Source organism: Chiloscyllium plagiosum, unplaced genomic scaffold (genome assembly GCF_037043375.1).
Source record: "Chiloscyllium plagiosum isolate Xiang-an unplaced genomic scaffold, Cpla_swu_hap1 HiC_scaffold_44, whole genome shotgun sequence".
NCBI classification, from domain to species: domain Eukaryota; kingdom Metazoa; phylum Chordata; class Chondrichthyes; order Orectolobiformes; family Hemiscylliidae; genus Chiloscyllium; species Chiloscyllium plagiosum.
In genome coordinates this window covers 10821176-10847101 of record NW_028270182.1, presented here as the reverse complement: position 1 = coordinate 10847101, position 25926 = coordinate 10821176, and the positions used below count along the sequence as shown (strand labels likewise).

The 25926-nt window shown below is 46.7% G+C and overlaps 1 protein-coding gene across 16 annotated transcripts in view; it reads right to left on the bottom strand.

The window, feature by feature from the left end:
- The window catches only part of LOC122544342 (uncharacterized), a 126719-nt gene that overhangs the window by 68524 nt on the left and 32269 nt on the right, over window positions 1-25926 (bottom strand). For 11 of the 16 annotated variants that reach the window (XM_087982773.1, XM_087982779.1, XM_087982767.1 and 8 more), the window contains 7 exons: window positions 18628-18729; window positions 14908-14970; window positions 11439-11525; window positions 7044-7140; window positions 5584-5705; window positions 4150-4276; window positions 2348-2457 (listed from right to left, as the gene is read on the bottom strand). In XM_087982773.1, coding sequence (XP_087838899.1) covers window positions 2348-2457; window positions 4150-4276; window positions 5584-5705; window positions 7044-7140; window positions 11439-11525; window positions 14908-14970; window positions 18628-18729 — 708 coding nt within the window. The remainder of the gene's footprint in view (window positions 1-2347; window positions 2458-4149; window positions 4277-5583; window positions 5706-7043; window positions 7141-11438; window positions 11526-14907; window positions 14971-18627; window positions 18730-25926) is intronic. The other 5 variants (XM_087982772.1, XM_087982774.1, XM_087982777.1 and 2 more) reach the window with 5 other exon arrangements.

Sequence of the window (25926 nt, the reverse complement as noted above, 5' to 3'; positions counted from 1 at the left end):
GCCCGAAACGTCGATTCTCCTGTTCCCTAGATGCTGCCTGACCTGCTGCGCTTCTCCAGCAACACATTTCCATCTCTGATCTCCAGCATCTGCAGACCTCATTTTCTCTACCTTCTCCTCAGCCCTACCCCTCCTCCCATTTATCTCTCAGCCCACAAGCCTCATTCCTGATTAAGGGCTTATGCCCGAAACGTGGATTCTCCTGCTCCTCGGATGCTGCCTGACCTGCTGTGCTTTTCCAGCACCACATTCTCGACTCTGATCTCCAGCATCTGCAGTCCTCACTTCCTCCTCCTCATACTTATGCCCCCTAGTGGTTTGTATTTCCACCTTCGAAAAAACATCCTGATTAATCCACTCTATCCATGCCTATCGTAATTTTATATACTTCTATCAGGTCACCCCCTCAGTCTCTGACACTCTAGCGAAAACAATCCAAGTTTGTCCAACCTTTCCCTGTCGCTAATACACTCCAATCTAGGCAACATCCTGGCAAACCTCTTCTGTATTCTTTTCATGGCCTCCACATTTTTCCCATAGTGTGGCAACCAGAACTGCACACAATACTTCATTTGTGGCCTGACCAAAGTCTTATACAGCTGCATCGTGACTTGCCAACTTTTGTACTCCGACCAATGAAGGCAAGCATGCTTTACACCTTCTTTACCACCTCACGCACTTGTGTTGCCTCTTTTAGGGAGCTAAGGACTTGCACTCCAAGATCCCTCTGTATATTAATACTACTAAGGGTCCTGCCATTAACTGTATCCTTTCCTTTTACATTTATATAAATGATTTGGATACGAGCATAAGAGGCATAGTTATTAAGTTTGCAGATGGCACCAAAACTGGAGGTGTCATGGACAATGAAGAAGGTTACCTCAGCTTACAACGGGATCTTGATCAGACGGACCAATGGGCTGAGGAGTGGCAGATGGAATTTAATTCAGATAAATGCGAGATACTGCATTTTGGAAAGGCAATTCAGGACAGGAATTATACACTTAATAGTAAGGTCCTCGGGAGTGTTGCTGAACAAAGAGACCTTGGAGTGCAGATTCATAGCTCCTCAACATAGAGTCGCAGGGAGATAGGATAGTGAAGAAGGCGTTTGGTATGCTTTCCTTTATTGGTCAGAGCATTGAGTACAGGAGTTGGGAGGTCAGGTTACGGCTGTATAGGACATTGGTTAGGCCACTGTTGGAGTTTTGAGTGCAATTCTGATCTTCTTCCCATCGGAAGGATGTTGCGAAACTTGAAAATGTTCAAAAAAAGATTTACAAGGATGTTGCTAGGGTTGGAGGATTTGAACTATCGGGAGAGGCTGAATAGGCTGGGGCTGTTTTCCCTGGAGCTCAGAGGCTGAGGGATGACCTTATAGATGTTTATAAGATCATGAGAAGCATGGATAGGATAAATAGATAAGATCTTTTCCCTGGGCATAGGTTTAGGGTGAGAGGGGAAAGATATAAAAGGGACTTAAGGGGCAACTTTTCCACGCAGACGATGATGTTTGTATGGTATGAGCTGCTACAGGAAGTGATGGAGGCTGGTACAATTATGGCATTTAAGAGGCATCTGGGTGGCTATATGAATAGGAAGGGTTCGGAGTGATATGGGCCAAGTTCTGGCAAACGGGACTAGATTAGGTTACAATAACTTGGTTGGCATGGATGAGTTGGACCGACGCGTCTGTTTCTGTGCTGTACATCTCTAGGACTCTATTTGATCTCCCAAATGCATCAACTGTCTGGGGTATTCATTATGTACCTCACCCATTTCCTCTGGCTCCACGCATAAATTCCCTAATCATCTGCCCGACCAAGTCCCCTTAGAAGCTGAAGTTTTTCAATAAGATCACCTGTCATTCTCCCAATGAATATAGGCCCACCTTCCCTCAGAAAACAAACCCACACATCTCAAAAATCAGCTGAAGGAACCTTTTGTGAACTGTCTCCACTGTAAGTGTATCCCGCCTGCAGTAAGAGACCAAAACTGCACACACTGCTCTAGCTGCAATCTTGCCAATGCACCCGACAGTAGTAACCAGGTTTTAAACTGCAATCCCTTTTTAACAAAGGCCAGCATTCCATTGGCCTTCCCATTACTCACCTTTTGTTTCATGATTTATGTACAAGGACAGCCAGATTCCTGAAAACATTCTGCAGTCTCTCTCTATTTCATTAATACTTCAGAATAGCAAACTCCTCCAAACCTGCCCTGTTCGAAGTACTGTGTGTACACATGGCCCAGGATGAGACAGGATTTCTAGTCCAGTTCTGATTCATACAACCAAAAAAGAAAACACATCGCAAACAAGGGGAAAAAACTACTTTGGAAGAAATACCTTCATCCTTTTTAATTCTGTATCTGGCTCTTCAGTTTGCTTTACTAATGAGCTCTTTTCATTCACCTTGCACTTCACATCACTGCCTTTGGGATTTCTATCCCTTTCACCTTCAAAATATTAAACAGAAATCGGGAAACATAAGAATTGGGCACTCTTCAACCAAGTCCGTGCATAACAGTAAATTGCAACAGAATAGTAAAACCGGACTATTACTTCAAGCAATACAAAAACATTGATAAAGAAAAATAACCAGAATCACAGAATCCCTGCAACGTGGAAGCAGACCATTTGGCCCATCGAGTCCACACCACCCCTCCGAAGACCATCCCACCCAGACCCACCCCATCCCTGTAACCCTACATTTCCCATGGCCAAGCCACTTACCCTGCACATCCCTAGACACTGTGGGACAATTTAGCTTGGCCAATCTACCCTTAACCTGCATATGTTTGGACTGTGGGAGGAAACCGGAGCACCTGGAGGAAACCCATACAGACACGCGTGAGAATATGCAAACTGCCTGAGGGTGGAATCGAGCCCAGGTTCCTGGCTTCGTGAGGCAGCAGCACTAACCACTGAGCCATCCATAAGAATAAGTCACCACTTAGTCCAGCCAGTCTTTACCAGCGTCTATCAAAGAAAAGTTGTTAGCACCAGTCTCCTGTCTTTTCCCTGTAGCTCTGCAAGCTTTTCCCTCCCTCAAGCATTTATCCAATTCTCTTTTGAAAGCCCCCTAGTTAATCCACAGCTTATGGAGTATCATAGAATCATCACAGAATCTCTACAGTGTGGAAGCTGGTCATTTGGCTCATCAAGTCCACACTGACTCTCCAAACAGCATTGCACCTTCCTTCCCCCCATCCCTGTAACCCCGCAATTCCCACGCCTAATCCACCAAGTCTGCACATCCCTGGACACTATGGGGCAATTTAGCGTTGCCAAAGCACTTAACCTGCACATCTTTGGACTGTGGGAGGATACCGGAGCACCCCGAAGAAACCCGTACAGACACTGGGAAAATTTTGAAAAACTCCACACCGACAGTTGCCTGAGGCTGGAATCGAACTCGGGTCCCTGGTGCTGTGAGGCAGCAGTGCTAACCACTGAGTCAGCATGCCACCCCAAGGGTAGGAAAGGGAATTTGCATGAATGTGCTTCAGTTCATACGTCACATGCATTTGTCACACTTCCCAAGAGTGGGTTTTAAGATGCAGAGTTACATTGCTGGTTCAATATTCTGGAACTCCCTTCCACTGTAGATGTCGCTACATCTCTCAGACTACAAGAAAGAAGCTCACTCCCATCTTCACCAGAACAATTACTGATGGACAACAAATGCCATCCAACTAACAGGGCCCACATCCCACAAACATTAAAAAAAAACACGTTCTAAAGATTGCTCTCGACTGAACCACTGAGAATCCCTTTGCGAAAGGGAATTGGATAAATGATTGACGGGATGGCATTGGCAGGGGAAAAAAGAAGTGGAATTATTTGGACAGCTTGGAATCAGGACTAGGCCATTTGGCTCTTTGGGGCTGTTCTGGAATTCAACAAGATTTGATTGCCGTCTCTTCCAAAGAGCTATCCCACCATGATGGACAGAATGGCCTCTCTGCCGGCACTGAGTTCTTCTCTGATCCTGCCTGCCCTCTGGTGGCCAGTCTGGGTATTTCAGATAGGCTGAGGAACCGGATTATGATTTCCCAAATATAATCCAACTTCATGTCACTCGTTGGCCAGACTTTCAAAGCTATGAGACTCTACGCACCGCATCACAGCTCCAGCAGAGCCCCTACCTTTCGTGGACGAAGCTTTGGCAGAGGTAACCTTCGGCAGCCAGCGACCACTACTGTCTCTCCTCTGTGGCGTTTTCACTGATCCTGTGTCAGGTTGGGACTTCCTCAGACTTGTCTTCTCGGAGACCTTAAAAAATATAAAAAAAAAACAAAACGTGCTTCCTTCGATTAACAGAAAGAAAAGAAAAGCAAACTACCATTTTGTTTTTCCAATAGGTGCTTTTTAGTGGAATCCTGCTGTTCATCCCTTTGTGGAAAGTCAAGAGGCCAGAGCAATGTGGTTGATTCTTAACTGCTCTCTGAAATGGTAACTTCATCCAAAGAGTTTAAGTTAAGATCTGGCTAGAGGCCAGTGACCAGACAAAGTGTGGGACCCAGAGTCTAAAAAAGGGCCTTAAAAATCCACTGTTTTGATTAAACAATAAACTTTACAGTAGAACATAATTCTTTGAAGTTTGCATCACATACTGACAGGATGGTTAAAAAGATGTTTAGCACGCTTTCCTGCAGTGCTCAGACCTTTGAGTTGGTATGTTGAGGTTATACTGGACAGTGTAGCGTGAGTAACGGGCCCCAGTTCTAGGAAGGGTATTATTAAGCTGGAGGGGGTTCAGGAAGATGTGGAAGGTTTGAGTTATAAAGAAAGGCTGGATAGTGAACTTTCTTTTCACTGGAACTTAGCAGCTTGAAAGGCGACTTTATATAATGAGGGGCATAAACAGGGTTAATTGTAGTTATCTTTTCCCCTAGAACAGGGATTTTAAGACGATGGGGCACATTTTTAAGGTGAGAGGAGAGAGATTTAAAAAGACGAGGGGCAAATTGTTTACACAGAGGGTGGTTCGTGCGTGGCATGAACTTCCTGAGGAAGTGGTGGACATGGCTACAGTTACAACGTTTAACAGACATTTGGCTAAGTCCACGAATAGGAAAGGTTTGGAGGGACTTCTGTGGTGTAGATAGAGAAGAGAACTTTGGACTACCTTACTTAGAGAAGAGAAGGCTAAGAGAGATTTGATTGATGTGTTGCTCCTAACGGTGGAAGGATTAAGAACCAGAGGCATAGATTTGAGATGGGTGACATGAGGGAGGCCTATTTTAAGCTGGGAATCCTTAGGAACTGGAATGTCCCTGAGGTTAAATCTGTGCTCCCACCCTTCTAGTAATGGGAAAGGTTTATTCCTATCTGTCCTATCTATGCCCCTCAATTCTGTACATCTCAATCAGGCGCCCCTTTAGCCTTCTCCATTCCAAGGAATACAACACCAAGTTTATTTCATCTCTTGGACTGAGGGGGCTGAATGGCCTCCTTTAATTTCTTCTGATCATATATTTGCCCTTAGAAGCCGAGCACTCAAATCATTCCAAATAGTTCATGATAATTTTGCAGTCCTATTCATTCAGCAATGATGAAGACTGCTTTACACACATTACCTTCACCGCCCCAGATTCGGTACTCAGGGTTTTATCAGGCCGAACCTCAGAGAGTCCTTCATGTTCCTTTGGTTCTGGGTTTTCATCCTCATTCTCTTCTTCGGAGAGATAGAACAGTTCAACTTGAGTAAGGTGGGGAAAAAGAAGAACAACAGGAATAGGCCACACCCCCTTCGAGCCTATCCTGTCACTCAATCAGATCATGCCTACCTTTTCTCAAGTTACCCGCCTTTGTCCTGTAACCCCACCTGACTTGCAGTGGCTCAGTGGTTAGCACTATTGCCTCACAGTGCCAGGGACCCAGGTTTGATTCTGGCCTTGGATGACTGACTACGTGGAGTTTGCACATACTTCGCCATGTCTGCATGGGTTTCCTCCGGGTGCTCCAGTCTCCACCAACAGTCCACAAATGTGCGGGTTCGGTGGATTGGCCATGTTAAGTTGCCCATGGTGTAACTTACAACTATACCTCCTATATTCACATCCAAGTCATTCATACAAATGATTAAAAATCGGTACAGAAAGCCCGGCCAGGGAACACTGTGGTGTGTTAACTGACAGGTAACTAGACGCTCAGTCAATTAGGCAGTTGGGTACAGGCTAGATGGATTAACCAAGGGAAGTGTGAGCTGACTGTTATAGGGTAGGCTGGTGGGTCTGAATGGGATCATGCACGGAGGGTCAGTATGGACTCAATGAGCCGAATGGCCTGCTTCCGCACTGTCGGGATTCTATAAAGAAAGCAATGTTAATCAAGAAATGGTCAATTGATTCCCAGATCTGACAGTTTTCTTTGATGTTTGAGATTTGAGGTGCTTTCTAGGTTTTCTAATCCCCTTTGTCTGTTCTGGGCTCCACCAAACTAAGGAATTGGCTCCTCATTATCAACCCTATCATTTTTGTTGACCTTTTCAAATATCTCTGCCCTAAAACAATCTAATCAAGTTAATTCACCGCTGGAAAAAGGTTACAGTATTAAATGTATATATTAGGTATGCGAAACATCCACAGCCCAGGGATGCTCTCGGAAAGTTTGCATTTTTACAGTCATAGAGATGTACAGCACGGAAACAGACCCTTCAGTCCAACTCATTCATGCTGACCAGATATCCTAAATTAATCTAGTCCCACTTGCCAGCATTTGACCCATATCCCTCTAAACCCTTCCTATTCATATACCCATCCAGATGCCTTTTAAATGTTGTAATTGCACCAGCCTCCACCACTTCCTCTGGCAGCTCTTTCCATACACCCACCACTTTGTGTGAAAAAAAGTTACCCCTCAGGTCCCTTTCAAATCTTTTCCCCTCTCACCTTAAGCTTATGTCCTCTAGTTTTGGATTCCCCAACTCTGGAGAAAAGACCTTGCCTGTTTACCCGATCCATGTCCCTCATGATTTTGTAAACTTCCAAACGTTGCTCCCAATCAAGCCCTTCCTGAACACAGCAGAGCCCCTTACCTCCCCGGAACAGCCTTTTGCAAACGAAATCCTTCCAGTCGACGACCTTTGTAATTCTGACTTCTGGTGAAACCCTCTGACATTTGTCTGACGAGACCTATAAAGTCAACAAGTAATAAAAGTGCTTCGTCTTCTGCCCGCATAAAACACAAACTGAACCAAACTCTTAATCTTACAGTTAATGCAGCTGATGAAAGTTTTTTTTAACCCTCAGGTTTCCCGAAATGGGCGTAGTGACCACCCGAGTGGAGTCACCCTGTGAGATTTTGACGCAGTGAGTACAAGAGGCAGCCACAGAGAGGGCCCTAAGTGCAAGGCTCCTGCAAATCCTCACAGATAACTTTTTTCTCAAGGGGGTGGGGGGGGGGGGGGTGCGTGTAGCCCATTGGGCATATTTCCAAGGTCTGATTGCTGTTGTGAAACTGAAACATGAAAAGGTGGGTGGTTTTTACAAAAACATTTGCAGCTTACAGGCTTTCCACCATGTTCCATCTCCCCCTCCTGCCACCTGCTGAGCAACTGAAGGTCGCCTGCTATTCCCCAATCTGGCTTTAATAAACCTTCCACCCAAACCTGAAAGATGGGCACGGTGGCCCAGTGGTTAGCACTGCTGCCTCACAGTGCCTGTAGACCCGGGTTCAATTCCCGACTCAGGCGACTGACTGTGCAAACTCCACACATTCTCCCCGTGTCTGCGTGGGTTTCCTCCGGGTGCTCCGGTTTCCTCCCACAGTCCAAAGATGTGCGGGTCAGGTGAATTGGCCATGCTAAATTGCCCGTAGTGATAGGTTAAAGGGGTAAAGGTAGGGGTATGGGTGGGTTGCGCTTCGGCGGGTCGGTGTGGACTTGTTGGGCCGAAGGGCCTGTTTCCACACTGTAAGTAATCTAATCTAATCTAATACGGAGGAACCTTGATTATCCGAATGAGATGGGCGGGCACTATTTCGTTCGGATAATTGATTATTTGAGTTAATTGATTTAATGCCTCTCCTCCGGGGCTTGGGGTTTTCTGAAGTTTCTTTTCTCCTCGCTCTGCCTGCCTTGCTCTCTCACTCCCTCTGTTTCAGGGTTTGTTTCTGAGCAGAGACACACTTATGTGCAAGGGACCTGTAGCATTGCTGAAGCCTCTCCCCCCCCCCCACCCCATCAGTTCAATGGGATTGACACAGCGAGCACTTGCTAAGTCCACTCCCCATTCAGGAGATTAGGCAGCAACACACTACATGAGAGACCCTGCCTCCCCGTCTGCCCCCACCCCATCTTCCCCCGCCCTCCCCCCCAATCTTCCCTCCCAACCCGCCCCCACCCTCAGCAGCATTTCAGTAAGCTGGGTTCATTTTTAATCATTGCAAACAAAGGATATGATCAGTATTGAAACACCTCTTTGATGTAATGTTTCTATCGGCACCTTGAGATCTTCTTCGGATAATCCGAAATTCGGACAATTGATATTCGGACAATCGAGGTTCCTCTGTACTCAGTCTAGGCTTTTCAGCCCCCTGAACCTGCTCTGCCATTTCAGATCTCGGCTACTCAAATACATGCTATTTTCCTTTTCAATGCCAACCCCATATCCCATGATCTCACTGGAATCTAAACTCTGTCACAAGTTCTGAGGGAGGGTCACTCGACCTGAAACATTGACTCTGATTTCTCTCCAATGGTGCTGCCAGGCCTGCTGAGCATTTCCAGTGATTTCTGTTTTCGTTTCGGATTCACAGCATCCACAGTTCTCCCATTTTATATCTAAAACCTGACGATCTCTGTCTTCAACAGGTTTAATGACAGAACTCCTGGGTCACAAAGACAAGATAAACATGCACAACTCTCATCTGCCCTTATAGAGTCACAGGGTTGTACAGCATGGAAATAGACCCTTTGGTCCAACTCATCCATGCCGACCTGTGTTACAACGCAGAGGTCAAACCTCTCTGTAAATTAAACCGAACACCCAGAAAAGCTCACCTCGCCTCGTAATCTGTACAAATGTGAGTGACAGAAAACTCCTAAATTCCACTATTTAAGAAAAATAACAATTTACTTTCTTAACTCTAATAGTGAACACTAAACAACAGCTATGCACACAAATCCAAGCCCCCTTTCTCTTAACTACTTATTATCTAACCCCAACTCTGTAAAAATCGGGGCAGCACAGTGGCACAGTGGTTAGCACTGCTACCTCACAGTACCAGGGACCCGGGTTCGATTCCAGCCTCGGGTGACTGTCTTTGTGGAGTTGGCACATTCTCCCAGTGTCTGCATGGGTTTCCTCCGGATGATCGGATTTCCTCCCACAATCCAAAGATGTGCAGGTCAGGTGGATTGGCTGTGCTAAATTGCCCATTGAGTTAGGTGCATCCAGTCCACCCAAACCTGCATATCTTTGTGACTGTAGCAGGAGACCGGAGCACCCGGAGGAAACCCACACAGACACGGGGAGAACGTGCAAACTCCACACAGACAGTCGCCCGAGGCTGGAATCGAGCCTGGGTCCTGGCACCGTGTGTGGCAGCAGTGCTAACCACTGAGCCACCATGCCACCCCCGACAAAACATTATATAACGAACGGTTACACCTGAAATGTTGACTTCTCCACCCCCTGATGCCGCCTGGCTCACTGTGTTCTTCCGGCCTCCTGCTTGTTTACCACTGATCGATGACAGTTGCTCCATCTTTAAGTGACCATAACACCAGGTTTCCTAATCTAATCTAGTCCCATTTGCCGGCGTTTGATGCATATCCCTCTAATTCCTGATGAAGGGCTTTTGCCTGAAATGTCGATTCTCCTGTTCCTCAGATACTGCCTGACCTGTTGTGCTTTTCCAGCACCACACTCACAAGTCTAATCTCCAGCATCTGCAGTCCTCACTTTCGCATATCCCTTTAACCCCTTCCTATTCATGTACCCATCCAGATGCCTTTTAAATGTTATTGTTGTACCAGCCTCCACCACTTCCACTGGCAGCTCATTCCATATACGCACCACCTCGAGTGGCCCCTCGAGTCCCTTTTAAATCTTTCCTTTGTCAACTTAAACCTATGCCCACTAGTTTTGCACTCCCCTACCCTGGGAAAAGACCTTGTCTATTTACCCTATCCATGTCCCTCATGATTTTATCAACTTCCATAAGGTCACCACTCAACCTCCCACTCTCCAGGGAAAACAGCCCCAGTCTGTACAGCCTCTCCCTATAGCTCATACCCTCCAACCCCAGCAACATCCTGGTAGATCTTTTCTGAACCTTTACAAGTTTCACAACGTCTTTCCTATAGCAGGGAGACCAGAATTGAATGCAGTATTCCAAAGGTGGCCTAACCAATGTCCCGTACATCCACATGACCTCCCAACTCCTATACTCAATGCAATGACCTTCACTGCATGTTTTCTTTTTCAAGGGAAGAGGGCATCGGTGGCCAGGCCAGAATTTGTTGACCATCCCTGGAGTTCTTACAGTTTCAAGGACATCATTAGAGAATAATTTTCAAATCCAGATTTTTTTTTAAAGAAACTGATCTTAAATTCCACCAGCTGCCTGCACCCATATCACCAGATTATGAGCCTGGTACTCTGGATTTCTAGTTCAGGCACCATTATAAGTGCTTACAAACAGAAACATAGGAAATAGGAGCAGGAGTAGGCCATTTGGCCCTTCGAGCCCGCTCCGCCATTCAATGTGATCGCGGCTGATCATCCAACACGTTACCCTGCACCTGCTTCCTCCCAAACTCTTTAATCCCTTTAGCCCCAAGAACTATAGCTAAGCTCTTTTGAAAACATTCAATGTTTTGGCCTTAATCGCTTTCTGCGGCAGAGAATTCCACATGCTCCCCACTCTCTGGGTGAAGACATCTCTCCTCATCTCAGTCCTACATGGCCTACCCTGTATCCTTAGACTGTGACCCCTGGGTTCTGGACTCCCCAGTCGTTGGGAACATGCCTTCTGTGTTTACCCTGTCCAGTCCCGTTACATTATTGTAGGCTTCTCCATCTTTTGTTAACACTCCGGAACCTTTCCCCGAAATCTGAGCTGGAATAGCTCCATGATCACCGATCACTGTACAGCACTTGGCTGCTAGGTTCCCCTGGCAGCAACAGATGGCAGAACCACAGAATGCATCACCGCCTCACTCCACGTAAGCACGTTCCAGAAGGGGAACCAGAGAGATTCAGACAATTCAGAATACCGTGTGGCTGACTCATGTCTTGCGAGGCCCAGTAAGTAGGGGGAACACTCAGTAGTGTTCCCCCAACATTCCAACAAATTCAGAACACAGCGCGAGAAACCCAGGACCTCTGCAGCTCTTCCCAACACCAGTGTAGCCACTGAAGCAGCCACCCGACTGAGCACCAGGTGTACCACAGTAACGTAACATATTTCCTCAACTCTATCATACCTCTCGCATTTTTGAAGCTGACGACGACATTGGAACTTGATTACTGCGCCTTGCTGGTTGGCTGGGAGTCTGAAGACACTGAAGAAACTATTCAATGAGATTAGACATCTGTTAATCAACAAACAGGGTGACAATATTTCATTCTCTCTCCTTCCACCACCCACCGGTATCAACGAGGCTTCCTTGACAGAACCTCCAAACCCACAACCTCTAACAATTAAGGGGAGGCCTCATAGTATTGTCAACAGATTAATAATCCAGAGATCCAGGTTCAAATCCCATCACAGCAGATGGTGGATACTGAACTGAGTTAAAATCTGGAAACACAAGTCTAACAATGAAATGATGGGCGATTATTGTAAAAAGCCAACGAATGGCATTTCGGAAAGAAAACTTCTGTCCTTTCCCCAGCTGGCATACACACGACTCCAGACCTTAACTCTTAACTGATCTCTGAAATCAACTGCTAAAAATAAAAATAAAAGGAATGAAATTGACAGACTACCTGACATCAACTAAGGCACTGGCAACGACAACAACGAACACAGCCCTATCAACCTTACGAGTTCCTCCTTAATAATATCTGGGGCTTAGTGCTGAAACTGAAAGAGCTGTTTCACAGACTAGTCAAGCAATAGCTTGACAGAGTGATACCGCTTGGAATCATGCCTTAAGAACAAAGGCCAGTACAGCACAGGCCCTTCGGCCCACCAAGCCTGTGGCTACATATGTTACCTCTCTTTTGCCCCTACACAGTCCATTTCCCTCTGTTCCTTGCCTATTCAGGTGTCTGTCAAGATGCCCCTTTAATGTCGCTATCATATCTGCTTCCACCTCCTCCTCTGGCAGCACATTCCACAGACTGTTTAAAAAACCTACCCCTCACATCTCCTTAGTTCTTACGGAGCTCTGCACTGTTCTAGATGCCATCTTTTGCAAAAATTGTTAAACCCCCTATCTGCTCAGGTGGGATGCGCAAGATCCCATGTTTGAGGAACAGCAGGGGAATTCTCCCAAGCAGCCAGGACAATATTTAGCCCTCAATCAACATCACAAAAATAGATAATCTGGTCATTATCATATTGCTGAGAGAGTTCTCTTTATGTGAATTGGCTGCCACATTTCCTACAAAAGTGAACATCGGTTGTTAAACTACTTTGCAATCAGTTACATTTACACTTGATACCACCCCTGCTCTTTCCCAACTTTGTCAACTAATTCCCTTTTCAAGTGCTGAGACCACAAATACATTGCTCAGAGTAAGCCAGACCAGTCCACTGCAAATCTTTAGAGACTTTATTTTCTCCGGTTCAGTGTCTACTTTGAGATGCAGAGTGACAACAGCACAGCTCTATATTCTCTGGGCTGATCCTGTGACCATCTTTGAATGTCTTAGATTCATCATCCCTTCCCCCCCCCAACCCCCACAGTGTGTGAGTGCAGCGTCCCCAACTGAAGCATTCTAAAGGGAATTGCTTTCATAGAATCCCTACAGTGTGGAAACAGACCCTTAGGCCCAACAAGTCCACACCGACCCTCCGAAGAATTACCCACCCAGACCCATTCCCCTACCCTGTTTCCTTACATTTACCCCTGACTGATGCACCTAACCTACACATCGCTGAACACTATGGGCAATTTAGCATGGCCAATCCATCCTAACCTGCACATCTTTGGACTGTGGGAAGAAACTGGAGCATCCAGAGGAAACCCACGCAGACAGGGGGGGAATGTGTAAACTCCACACAGACAGTCGCCCGAGGCTGGGATTGAATTTGGGTCCCTGGCGCTATGAGGCAGCAGTGCTAACCACTGAGCCACCATGCCACCCATCCTTTCTAAAGAGGACAAACATGTAGGGTTACAGGGAGACGGCAGGAAAAATGCCACAAAGTAAATTGCTTGGTGCAAACAGGATGGACCAAATTTCAGAGTTGCAACATTTCTCTGATGTTGTAAAAAGGATGCAGAAAGTGAAAAAAAAAAGAATATTTACTCGAATACTGCAGAAGCTGAAAGGTTAGACCCATCAAGAAATGCTGAACAGTGACAGTGTCTTTTCACAGAAAAAGACATACCTGGTAAGCGTCTATAAGATTGCAAAAGTGCAGACATAGGGCTTGTGTTTCCATGTGTGGAGGTGTTGCGGGGGGGGGGGGGGAATTGGCGGCAGAACGACAAGTCCTAGACATTCATCAACAATTTACAATATTTTGCTTTCATTGTGGTCTGATTAACCTGTAGCATTTAATACTATGAAGCTCGGAGGAACAATGGAATCTCGGGGAGCTTGTCCTCAGATCCGTGAAGGTGGCAGGACAGGATAATAGGGTGGTTAAGAAGGCATAGGGGACACTTGTCTTTTTATCACAGCCGTGGCACAGATGAGAAGAGGAGGGAGGTAATGTTGCAGCTGTATAGGCCACGGCTGGAGTACTGTCTGCAGTTCTGGCCCCCACACCATGGGAAGGATATGATCACATTGAAGATATTGCAAAGGAGATTCACCCAGGATGTTGCCTCTCCAATGAGGAGAGGCTGGATAAGCTCAGATTGTTTCCCTACAGCAGAAAAGGCTGAGAGGGGATCTGATAGAGGTATAAGATTACCAGGCGGTTTAAAGAGGATTTCAGAAAAATATTTTTCACCTAGTGGCTGGTGGGGGTCGGGAATGCACTGTCTGGAGGGTATTCGAGGGCGGGAAATCTCTAAACCTTTTGAAAGTACTCGGATGAGCACTTAAAATGCCATAACACGGTAGCACAGCAGTTAGCACTGCTGCCTCACAGTGTCAGCACTGCTGCCTCACAGCGTCAGAGACCCGGGTTCAATTCCCACCTTGGGCAACTGTCTGTTTGGAGTTTGCATGTTCGCCCAGTGTCTAAGTGGGTTTCCTCCGGGTGCTCCGGTTTCCTCCCACAGTCCAAAGATGTGCAGGTTAGGTGAATTGGCCATGCTAAATTGCCCATAGTGTTAGGTGAAAGGGTAAATGTTGGGGAATGGGTCTGGATGGGTTGTTCTTCGGAGGGCTTATTGGGCCGAAGGGCCTGTTTCCACACTGTAAGTAATCTAATCTAATCTAATTTAAACATGCTAAGGTATGGGCCAGGTGCTGAATCGTGGGACTAGTGTAGACTTAGAGTCATTCTTTAGTTGGCATTGGCTTGATGGCTAAAGGGCCTTTTCAGCGATGTATAATTCTATGATAAATCAAGAAGGGGAACTCAGATGAAACATCTTCACTCAGAGGGTGGCGAGAATGTGGAAATGACTGAGGGACACAGGGACTGAGTGGAGGTGAACAATATAGATGTAATTAACAGGAGGTTGGAGGGCAGAAAGGAACAGGAAGTTATGACGGAGCAAGAGGAAGTACTCTGAGAAGCAAATGATTTGCAGCATAAACATGGACCAGATGGGCTGAATGGTTTGTTTCTGAAAGGATTCATGAGTTTCATGGATGACTGACCTCTTCCACTTTCTTGGACGTACTCTGCCTGAGTGGAAATCTTCGCAAGGAGTCGATACGAGGCTGAAAACAAAACAGGCTTTTGGTAAGTACAAAGTGCACAACACATTTCTTTCAAGCAATGCATTCTCTGTTTTCCCAAAAGTATCAATTCGTCAATTCTTTCCAGTCCCCGACACTGGTAACACCCTCTTCACACCAGACTACTGCCTTGCATTGCAGGGCAGCTGTTTGCCCACGGTAGGCATCACCGGATTTATCTAGGTAAGCCTGGATTTAGTGTGACCCAATGCCGCTGTGTTCATGCACACCTGTTGGATGGGATCAAGATAATTTAGGAGTGACAACGCCGCAGCCAGAGGCAACAACACCAAACATGACACCCATGGGACAGCTAAGGTCTGGTCTGTACATGGCTTCACTTTCAACAGTACAAGAGATGTCACTGCAAGACCAAATATTTCAAACTCACCACTGACACTGGAGGGCGCTGCTGGTTTTTGGGGAAGTGATGGCCTAGCGGTACTAACACTGGACTGTTAATCCAAAGACCCAGGGAATATTCTAGGGAATTTGAATCACTTGAATAAAAAAAAATCAGGAATTAGGAATCCAATGATGACCATGAATCCATTGTCAATTGTCAGAAAAATCCCATCTGTGTCACTAATGTCTTACTGCCATCCTTACCTGGTCTGTCCCACATGGGACTGCAGGTCCAAAGCAATATGGTCGACTCTCCACTGCCCTCTGGGCAATTAGATTAGATTATCTACAGTGTGGAAACAGGCCATTTGGCTCAACAAGTTCACACCAACCCTCCGAAGAGTAACCCACCCAGACCCATTCCCCTAACTTATATTTATCCCTGGCTAATGCACCTAACACCAAGGGCAATTCAGCAAGGCCAATTCACCTGACCTGCACATCTTTGGAATGTGGAAGCAAACAGAAGTGCCCAGAGGAAGCCCAAGCAGACACGGGAAGAATGTGCAAACTCCACACAGATAGTGCCTGAGGCGGGAATCACACCCACGTCCCTGGCACTGTGAGGCAACAGTGCTAACCATTGAGCCACTGTGCTGCCCCGGGACGGGCAATAAGGGATAGGCAATAAATGATGGCTCAGCCAGTGACACCCTCATCCCATTAATGAATAAAAAAAACACTGTGAGGCTCTAAACTCAGTCCATTGAATAAATGCAGAATAAACAAGCTAGCCTCGGTGATGGTGATCATCAGGGAAGGAAATCTGCTACCCTTACCTGATCTGGTCTATATGTGCCTTAGATATAAGAGGGTGAGATGTCTAACTGCAATTAGACAGAGGCTTGGTGACACTGTACCTAGGGTATTGTATGTCAGTCTCCATACCCAAGGAAGAACATACTTGCCATTGAGGGAGTGCACCAAAGGTTCACCTAATTCCTGGGATGGAGGGCTTGAAGTCAGAGGAAAGATTAAATAGACCATTTTTTTATTCTCTAGAGTTGAGGAGGAGGAGGAGGAGGAGGAGGACTGAAATCATTCATCGAAAGGCAGGCACAGTGGCTCAGTGGTAAGCACTGCTGCCTCAGTGCCAGGGACCTGGGATTGATCCTGGTCTTAGGTGACTGTCCATATGGCGTTTACACATTCTTCCCGTGTCGGCGTGGGTTTCCTCTGGTTGCTCCAGTTTCCTCCCACAGACCAAAGATGTGCAGGTTAGATGGATTGGCCATGGGAAATGCAGGGTTTCAGGGACAGGGTAGGTATTGGGTCTGAGTGTGATGCTCTTCAGAGGGTCAGTGTGGACTCAGTGGGCTGAATTGTCTAGTGCCACACTGTAGGGATTCTATGAATCTATGAAAGTGAGATGGAGCTTGGATTAAAACAGGAGAATAATACACAGCATGATAAAAAAAACACAATTGAACAGAACAGCTCAAAAGGAGGCTATTCAGCCCAAGGAGTCTGGGTTAGCTCTTTTGGAATCCTAACCTAACTTTCTCCAATATCCTTCCTCTTTCGAGTATTTATCAAATTCCCTTTAGAAAGTTACTATAGAAACTGCATCCATTGCCCTATCAGACAGTGCATTGCAAATCCTGTCCAACTGATTAGCAAAGAAGATTTCATTCTGCTTCTTTCTCCAATCACCTGGGGCAGTGCAGAAGAGCTGAGAATAGTGCCAGAGCTGAGAAACCTCAGTTGGGGCTCCTTTCCTTGGAGAGAAGGCCGAGAGGAAATCTGACTGAAGCTTTCAAAATCATGAGAGGTCTGGACATTGTTGATCAAGAGAAACTGTTCCTGCTCACAAATGGATCAAGGGCAAGGTATTAGGATAACAGAGCGAAGAATACAATGTTATGGCTGTAGAGAAGGTGTACAAAGAGTGAGATCAACATTAAATTTAAAATTTGAGAGGTCCATTCAGAAATCTAATAACAGTGGGAAAGTAGCTGTTCTTGAATCCGTTGATATGAGTGTTTGAGCTTTTATATCTTCTGCTCAATGAAGAGGTTGGAAGGAATTATAATCAGGGTGGGAGGGGTCTTTGATGACATTGGCTGCCTATCTGAGGCAACAGATGGAAGCCAATAGATGGAAGGTTGGCTTTTGTGATGGACTGGACTGTGTTCACAACTCTCTGCAGTTTCTTATGGTCCTGGGCAGAGCAATTGCATCCGGATAGAATGCTTTCTATGGTGGATCTGTAAAAAATAATAAGAGTCTTAAAATTAAGTAACAATGTTGAAGGTTATGGGGAAGGCCAAATGATGATGCTCATTGAGAGCCAGTTCACTCACGTTAGACAGGCAGGAGGCCGGAAGAGCCAGGCAGCATCAGGAGGTGGAGGAGTCAATGTTTTGGGTGTAATCAGTCTTCAGAAAGAGGGCTGCATGTAGGGGAGCTACAGATAAAGGTTGGGAGGGGGGTTCTGGTTGGTAGCTGCAAGGAAGGGTCGGTCAGAGGAATGGAAGGGAGGCGGCATGGTGGGGTGGAATGGGAGCCGGGGAACGGGAAGGGAGGTGATTTGAAGTTGGAGAACTCAATGTTGAGTGTTCTAGGCTTAGGCTGCCCAGGCGGAAGATGAAGTGTTGTTCCTCGAAATTAAGGTCTGATTCGCTGTGGCAATGGAGGAGGCTAAGGATGGTCATGTCAGAGAGGGAATGAGACGGGGAGTTGAAATGGGCAGTGATTGGGAGGTCAGGTTGGCCCCTGCGGGCCCGGCTGAGATGCTCAGGAAAACATACCCCAAGTTTGTGGTAGAGAAGAATACACCCATGCTAGTACAATGGTCTCCTTCTGCAATGTAATAATTCTGTGATCAAGTGACTACAATTTCTTGTCATTAATCCTTCACGTAATAGTTTCTCTTTACTTACTCTGTCAAACCCTTGAAGATTTTAAAGATCTATAACAAATCGGTTCTTAGTCTCCTCTGCTTTAAAGGAAATATTAACAGCTTCTCTGGTCCATCCACCTATCTCTGATCCCTCAGTGAACCACTTTTGTAAATCTCATTCTTGGATTGCTCACTGACCAAACACCAGGTCACTCTCAGCCTGTCTGCAACAGGCAGACTGAGTGTGCAGTTTAAAGGGCCATGATTCAGTCTAAAAACCAACAAGCCGTTTCCAGACTCACCATACAGCTGAACCATCAGGAACCAGTACAAAGCTGCGCAACGCCATGCAGCGTAGCAGAGGGTATAACCAGAGTGGGCCTCAAATTTACCTGCTGTGACTTTGGCTGAGTTTTTGGCTCTTTGTCCAGCTGTGCCTCCTGTTCCGATGAGCTCAGAGAAACCCTGCTCCGCAACGTCTTCCTTCTGCTGGCCTGCACGGAAATTCACGGAATTTAGTGTCAAATCAAGCAAAGCACCTGAAGAGGTGAAACTCAAAACGGTGGCTTAGAATCCAATCTCTCTCCTGGCTAAAGGAGGTAATGCACTCGAGATTGGCTTCCCTAACAACAACCCATATTTAGATAGCATATTTTAGATTAGATTTCCTACGGTATGGAAGCAGGCCCTTCGGCCTGACAAGTTTACATCGACCCTCCAAAGAGCAACCTACCCAGACGTATTCCCCGACATTTACCCCTGACGAATGTATCGAACACTACGGGCAATTTAGCACGGCCAGTTCACCTGACCTGCACATCTTTGGACTGTGGGAAGAAACCGGAGCACCCGGAGGAAACCCACGCAGACATGGGGAGAATGTGCAAACGCCACACAGACAGTTGCCCGAGATGGGAATTGAACCCGGATCCCTGGCGCAATGAGGCAGCAGTGCTAACCACTGAGCCACTTTGTCGCAATAGTTGGATGGAGGTGGGGGTAAAGATGATAGGTCGGGGGGGGTGAGGGGGGTATGGTGCAGATAGGTGGGAAGGAAGATGGACGGATGAGACAGGTCATGAGGACGGTGCTGAGCTGGAAGGTTGGAACTGGGATAAGGTGGGGGGAGTGTTCCGAGGCAGAAGATGAGGCATTCTTCATCCAGGCTTTGGGTGGAAAGGGAGTGGCAATGGAGGAGGCCCAGGACCTGCATGTCCTTGGCAGTATGGGAGGGGGAGTTGAAGTGTTCGACCACGGGGCAGTGAAGTTGGTTGGTGTGGGTATCCCAGAGATGTTCTCTGAAGCCATCTGTGAGTAGGCGTCCTGAATCCCCAATGTAGAGGAGACTGCATCGGGAGCAACGGATAAAGTAAATGACATGGCAGGTGAAACTTTTATGGATGTGAGGCTCCTTTGAGGCCTTGGACAGAGGTGGGGGGCTGGGGCGGGGGGAGAGTTGTGGGCACAGGCTTTCCCCCTCCCATTTTGCTGAGGACATGCAGGTCCTGGGCCTCCTCCACCACCACTCCCTTTCTACCCAACCGAAAGCAGCAGAAATGGAACTAAATAAATTCCAGAAGACACAGTAGAGCAGCGCTTCACAGGAGACTCCAGAGCACTGAAAAGGTCACCTAGACAAGGGATGAAACATCTGCAAATCAACATCCCAGCTCGGCGAACATACCCACAACTGGCACCCAAGCTACAAATCTTTACACAAACCGTGTCTATTAAGTGTTTTCACTGTACCTGCATCCCTCACCTCCTTTGACAGTTCACTCCACACACAGTTAAAAACGTTGTCCCTTGTATCCTTTTCAAATCTTTCACCTTGCACCTTAAAAATAAATCCCTTGTTTTGAACTCCCCCACTCTCAGGAAAAGTCCCTTGCCCTTATCTGTACCTTTCATGATTTTTATAAACATCAATTAGGTCACCCCAGCAACCTCCGACGCACGAGTGAAAAAAAGGTCCCAACCTTTCCAGTGTATTTTTATATCTCAAACTCCGGGCAGCACCCTGGTAAATCTTTTCTGAACCCCCTCCAGTTTTAATAATACCCTTCCTACAGCAGGGTGACCAGACTACACGCAGTACTCCAGAACAGAACAAAGAACATTACAGCACATGAACAGCCCTTCTGCCCTCCAAGCCTGCACCGATCCAGATCCTCTGCCTAAACCTATCGCCTATTTTCTAAGGATCTTTATCCCTCTGCTCCCTGCCCATTCATGTTTCTGTCTTGATACATCTTAAATGAACTATCATGTCCACCTCCGTTGGCATTGCATTCCCTAACCACCACCCTCTGCATAAAGAACTTTCCATGCATATTTCCCTTAAACCTTTCCCCTCTCACCTTGAACTCATGACCCCTAGTAATTGAGTCCCCTACTCTGGGAGAAAGCTTCTTGCTATCCACCCTATCTATACCTCTCATGATTTTCTGGACCTCAATCAGGTCCCCCCTCAACCTCCGTCTTTCTAATGCTCTTTCCATTTAACATAGTTCGTCCTAGAATTGGATCTCCCAAAATGCATCACCTCACATTTGCCTTGTTTGAACTCCATCTGCCATTTCTCCGCCCAACTCTCCAATCTATCTATCTATATTCTGCTGCATACTCTGACAGTCCCCTTCACTATCTGCTACTCCACCAAAGATGTGCAGGTCAGGTGAATTGGCTGTGCTAAATTGCCCAAAGTGTTAGGTGCGTTAGTCAGAGGGAATTGGGTCTGGGTTGGTTACTCTTCGGAGGGTCAGTATGGACTTGTTGGGCCGAAGGGCCTGTTTCCACACTGTAGAGAATCTAATCTAATCTAATCTAATCAAATCAATCAATCTTAGTCTAGATTAGAGTGGTGCTGGAAAAGCACAGCAGGTCAGGCAGCATCTGAGGAGCAGGAAAATCAATGTTTCAGGCAAGATCGCTATTCCTGATGAAGGGCTTTTGCACGAAACATTGATTTTCCTGCTCCTCGGATGCTGCCTGACCTACTGTGCTTTTCCAGCACCACTCTAATCTAGACTCTGGTTTCCTGCATCTGCAGTCCTTGTTTTTACCTAATCAATCTTCGTGTCAGCTGGGTGGCATGGTGGCACAGATGGGCAGCACAGTGGTTAGCACTGCTGCCTCACAGCGTCAGAGACCCGGATTCAATTCCCACCTCAGGCAACCGACTGTGTGGAGTTTGCACATTCTCCCCGTGTCTGTGTGGGTTTCCTCTAGGTGCTCCGGTTTCCTCCCACAGTCCAAAGATGTGCAGGTCAGGTGAATTGGCCATATTAAATTGTCCTATAGTGTTAGGTGAAGGGAAAAATGTCGGGGAGTGGGTCTGGGTGGGCTGCGCTTCGGCGGGTCGGTGTGGACTTGTTGAGCCGAAGGGCCTGTTTCCACACTGTAAGTAATCTAATCTAATCTAAATTTGCTAATCAGGCCAGCTGCCTCCAGATTACGAACAAGTGGTCCCAGCACGGATCCCTGTGGAACACCACTGGTCACAGTTCTATATTTCAAGAAACTCCCTTCCACTACTACTCTCTGTCTCCTTTGCCAAGCCAGTTTTCTATCCATCTAGTTACTACACCCTGGACCCCATGCAACTTCACTTTCTCCATTAGCCTACCATGGGGAGCCTTCCTGAAGTCCATGCATGTGACATCTCCAGCCCTTCCCCCATCAATCAACTTTATCACCTCTTCAAAGTGAGAATGCAGGGATATGAATGGTGCTATCTCAATGCAAACCTCTCTCAACGTCCCTTTTGTGGCACATCAGGAAGCTCGGTCACATCGCCAATTGGCGCAAAGTGCGCGGCTATCAGTCTTTTAAAGAGAAACTACCCGAGGCGGTGGTAACAGAACCACAACCTGAGCATGTACCATCTCTCGCTCACTCACCATCTTCTTCATCCAGGCGACGAAAGGCTCCGCTTCTCTTCTCAAACAACCCCAGGTCAAGGGTCAGAGGTAAACCAGTTCCACCACTGACGGACGTGACCCGCTGCGCCATCTTTGTTAGGGGCAGGCGGGCGCCGATCACCGCTCCGTTTCCGCTGGGTGCGGGGCTCCATCTTTGTTAGGGGCGACGGGCGGCGCTGGAGGCCGGCCATTTTCCCCTCCGACCGTTGGGCGCCCCTCAGCGCCATCTTTGTGCGGGGGGGGGGGGGGGGGTGGTTACAAGACGGAATCCGAAGGCACACCGCTCGCCTGTATTTGCTTTGCGGGTCCCGGGAGGAGGAGGAGGTAAGGCCTCTTTTCCTGCTGCTATGATTTCCTTTGGTGATTGTGTTGAAGATTTTATAAACGGGTTACTAAGCCTTTGTTTCGGGTTCCAGCCGAGGATAGGATTGCGCCCCCTGCGGTGGGAGGCCTAAAACGTCCATTTCTCCCCCACCACCAACTTTATTTATACATAAAGGGACACAAACTCATGAACAGTATTAAATAATACAATAATAACAAAATTAAAATATTAACAAAATAACCACTCCCTGCTAGTAAGCTGGATACCATCTGTGGAGGGGTGCCAGTTGGCACATACTGCCACTTACCAAGAGCCATTGACCGTAGTTTTTGGCACCCTAGTATACCCAATGCAAACTAAATGATTAAAGCACAGAAAGCTCATTAGGTTAAAAAAAGACTGCAAAATCTGGAAATAAATGTAGCAGGAGGATGCCACTTGGTTCTTGATCATGAACTGACCCGCTATCCCTGGGATTAATTAGATTTAGAATTAGGTTTTATTGTTACATGTGCAATGTCGCCATTCTGGGCGCCATCTTAGGTACAAAGGTATCTGGGTGCAGAAATAGAAAAGAATAAAGAAATAAGTTGGAAGGTTCATTAACACAGTTTTTTGTAGTATAAAGTACAAAAATAAAGAAATAAAGTTAAAAGTTTAACATTACTGCCTGTTCCTAGGCCACGGGCCTGCAGGCACTCCATGCTGGGCTTTCCCCACAAGGGCTCGCTCTCCCCCACGTTGACCCCTCTTTCACCGAATAGGAGGAGGTGAGAACTGCACGTGCTGGAGAGTCAGTCGAAAAGTGTGATGCTGGAAAAGCATAGCAGGTCAGGTAGCATCTGAGATGCTGGGCACACTTTCACCTGTGCAGGGCATTCTTTCATCCACTTTGGGCACACTTTCATCCATGCTGGTTCCACTCGGGCTTGCCAGCTGCTTTGCTGCTGACTGCCGCACTGCCACTGACCAGCATCTGGGCTCACACAGGGCTCCAGCTGCTGCAACGCTATGCTGCTGCCTCCAGGACCAAGCTCCCTCCAGAAGGTGTGTAAAAAAACTTTAAAAAGAGGAAAAAAAACAAGTAAAGAATAAGGAAAAAGGAAAAGCAGACAGAATGGACAAGATCATGGCTTGGACACCTCTACTCCGCTGCTGCCATTGCAATGTAGATAGGATGTGGGGGCAAAGGTGCTGGGGTAGTGGTAATAGATAAACAGGGAGGGGATGGCCTAGTGATATCATCGCTAACCCATTAATCCAGACACCTCAGCTAATGTCCTGGGGACCCAGGGTCCCTCCATGGCAGATGGTCAAATTTGAATTCAATTAAAATATATCTGTAATTAAGAATTTACTGATGACTGTGAAACCACTGTCGTTTGTTGAAAAAAACCGATCTGGCTCACTAATGTCCTTCAGGAAAGGAAATCTGTCATCCTAACCTGGTCAGGCCTCCACGTGACTCCAGACCCATAGTAATGAGATTGACTCTCAACTGCCCTTTGAAATGGTCCAGCAAGCCACTTGGTTATATCAACTACTGCAAAGTCTCAACTAAGCAATGAAACTGGACCGACCATCTGGCATTGACCTAGCCACTGAAAAGACAATGGCAGAATCAACCCCGTCCACACTGCAAAGTCCTCTTTACTAACATCTGGGAGCTAGTGCCAAAATTGGGAGTGCTGTCCCACAGACTAGTCAAGCAACAGCCAGACATAGTCATAGTCACGAACGTATACCTTACAATGTCCCAGACACCATCGTCACCACCCTGTAAAATCCTGTCCCATTGGCAGGACAGACCTAGCAGCGGTGGCAGCACAGTGGTATACAGTTGGTCGTCCTCAACACTGACTTTGCACCCCATGAAGTTTCATGACTTCAGGGCAAAGAAACTTGCTGATTACCACATACATCCCATCCTTTCGCAGATGAATCAATACTCTTTCACATTGAGCAACACTCGGAGAAAGCACTGAGGGTGGCAAGAGCATAAAATGTGCTCTGGGTGGAGGATTTCAATGCCAACCACCATGAGTGGCTTGGCAGCAGCTCTACTGATCGCTGGTCAGCTTCTGAAGGACATAGCTGCTACACTGGGTCTACAACAGATAGTGAGGGAACCAGCAAAACAGAAAAACATACTTGACCTCATCCTTACCAATCTGCTGGCTGCAGATGCATCTATCCAGGACAAATTCTCACCTTCACATTGAGAATACCCTCCATCGTGTCATGTGGCACTGTCACTATGCTAAATGGGACAGACTTCAAACAGATCTAGCAGCACAAGCTTAGGCATCCATGAGGTAATGTGAGCTATAAGCAACAACAGAATTGTTCTCCACCCTCATGGTCAGGTATATGCCCCACTCAACCATTATCATCAAGACAAGGAATCAACCTTGGTTCAATGGAGAGTGTGGGAGGGCATACCAGGAGCAGCACCAGGAACACTTAAAAATAAGGTGTCAACTTGGTGAAGTTACCAAACAGGACTACTTGCCTGCCAGACAGCTAAAGCAGCTAGTGATAGAAAGAGCAAAGCGATCTCACAACCAAAGGATCAGATTTAATCTCTGTAGTCCTGCTTCAACCAGTCATGAATGATGGTTAATTAAACAACTCACTGGAGGAGGAGGTTCCACAAATATCCCTGTCCTCAATGATAGAAGAGTCCAGCACATGAGCGCAAAAGATAAGGCTGAAGCAGTTGCAGCAGTCTTCAGCCAGAAGTGCCAAGTGGGTGTCAATCTTGGTCTCCTTCAATGATCCCCAGGATACCAGTCTTCAGCCAATTCAAAGTATTCCACATGAAATCAAGAAACGTTTGGAGGCAAAGGCTACTGGTCCTGACAACATTCCAGCAATAATATTGAAGACCTGTGCTCCAGAACTTGCCACTTTCATGGACAAAAAGTTCTAGTACAGTTACAACACTGGCATCTACACAACAATATGGAAAATCGCCTAGCTATGTCCTGTACGCAAAAAGCAGGATAAATCTAACCCGACTAATTAGCACCCCATCAGTTAACTCTTGATTATCAGTTAGGTGATGGAAGGTGTCATCAACAGTGCTATCAAGCAGCACCTGCTCAGCGATAACCTGCTCAGTGATGTCCAGTTTGGGTTCCACCAGAGCCACTTAGCTTCTAACCTCATTAGAAGTTGCAGAGATGAGGTGAGAATGACAGCCTCTGATATGAAGACCTGCCCCTGACATAAAGGCCTTATTTAACCGACTATGGCATCAAGGACTCATAGCAAAACTGCAATCAATGAGTATCAGAGGACAAACACTTCACATTGGAGTTCTACCTGACACCTAGGAAGATGGCTGTGGTTATTGGAAATCAGTTATCTCAGCTCCAGGACATTTTTGCAGGAATTCCTCAAGGTAGTGTTCTAGGATCAACCATCTTCAGCTGCTCCAT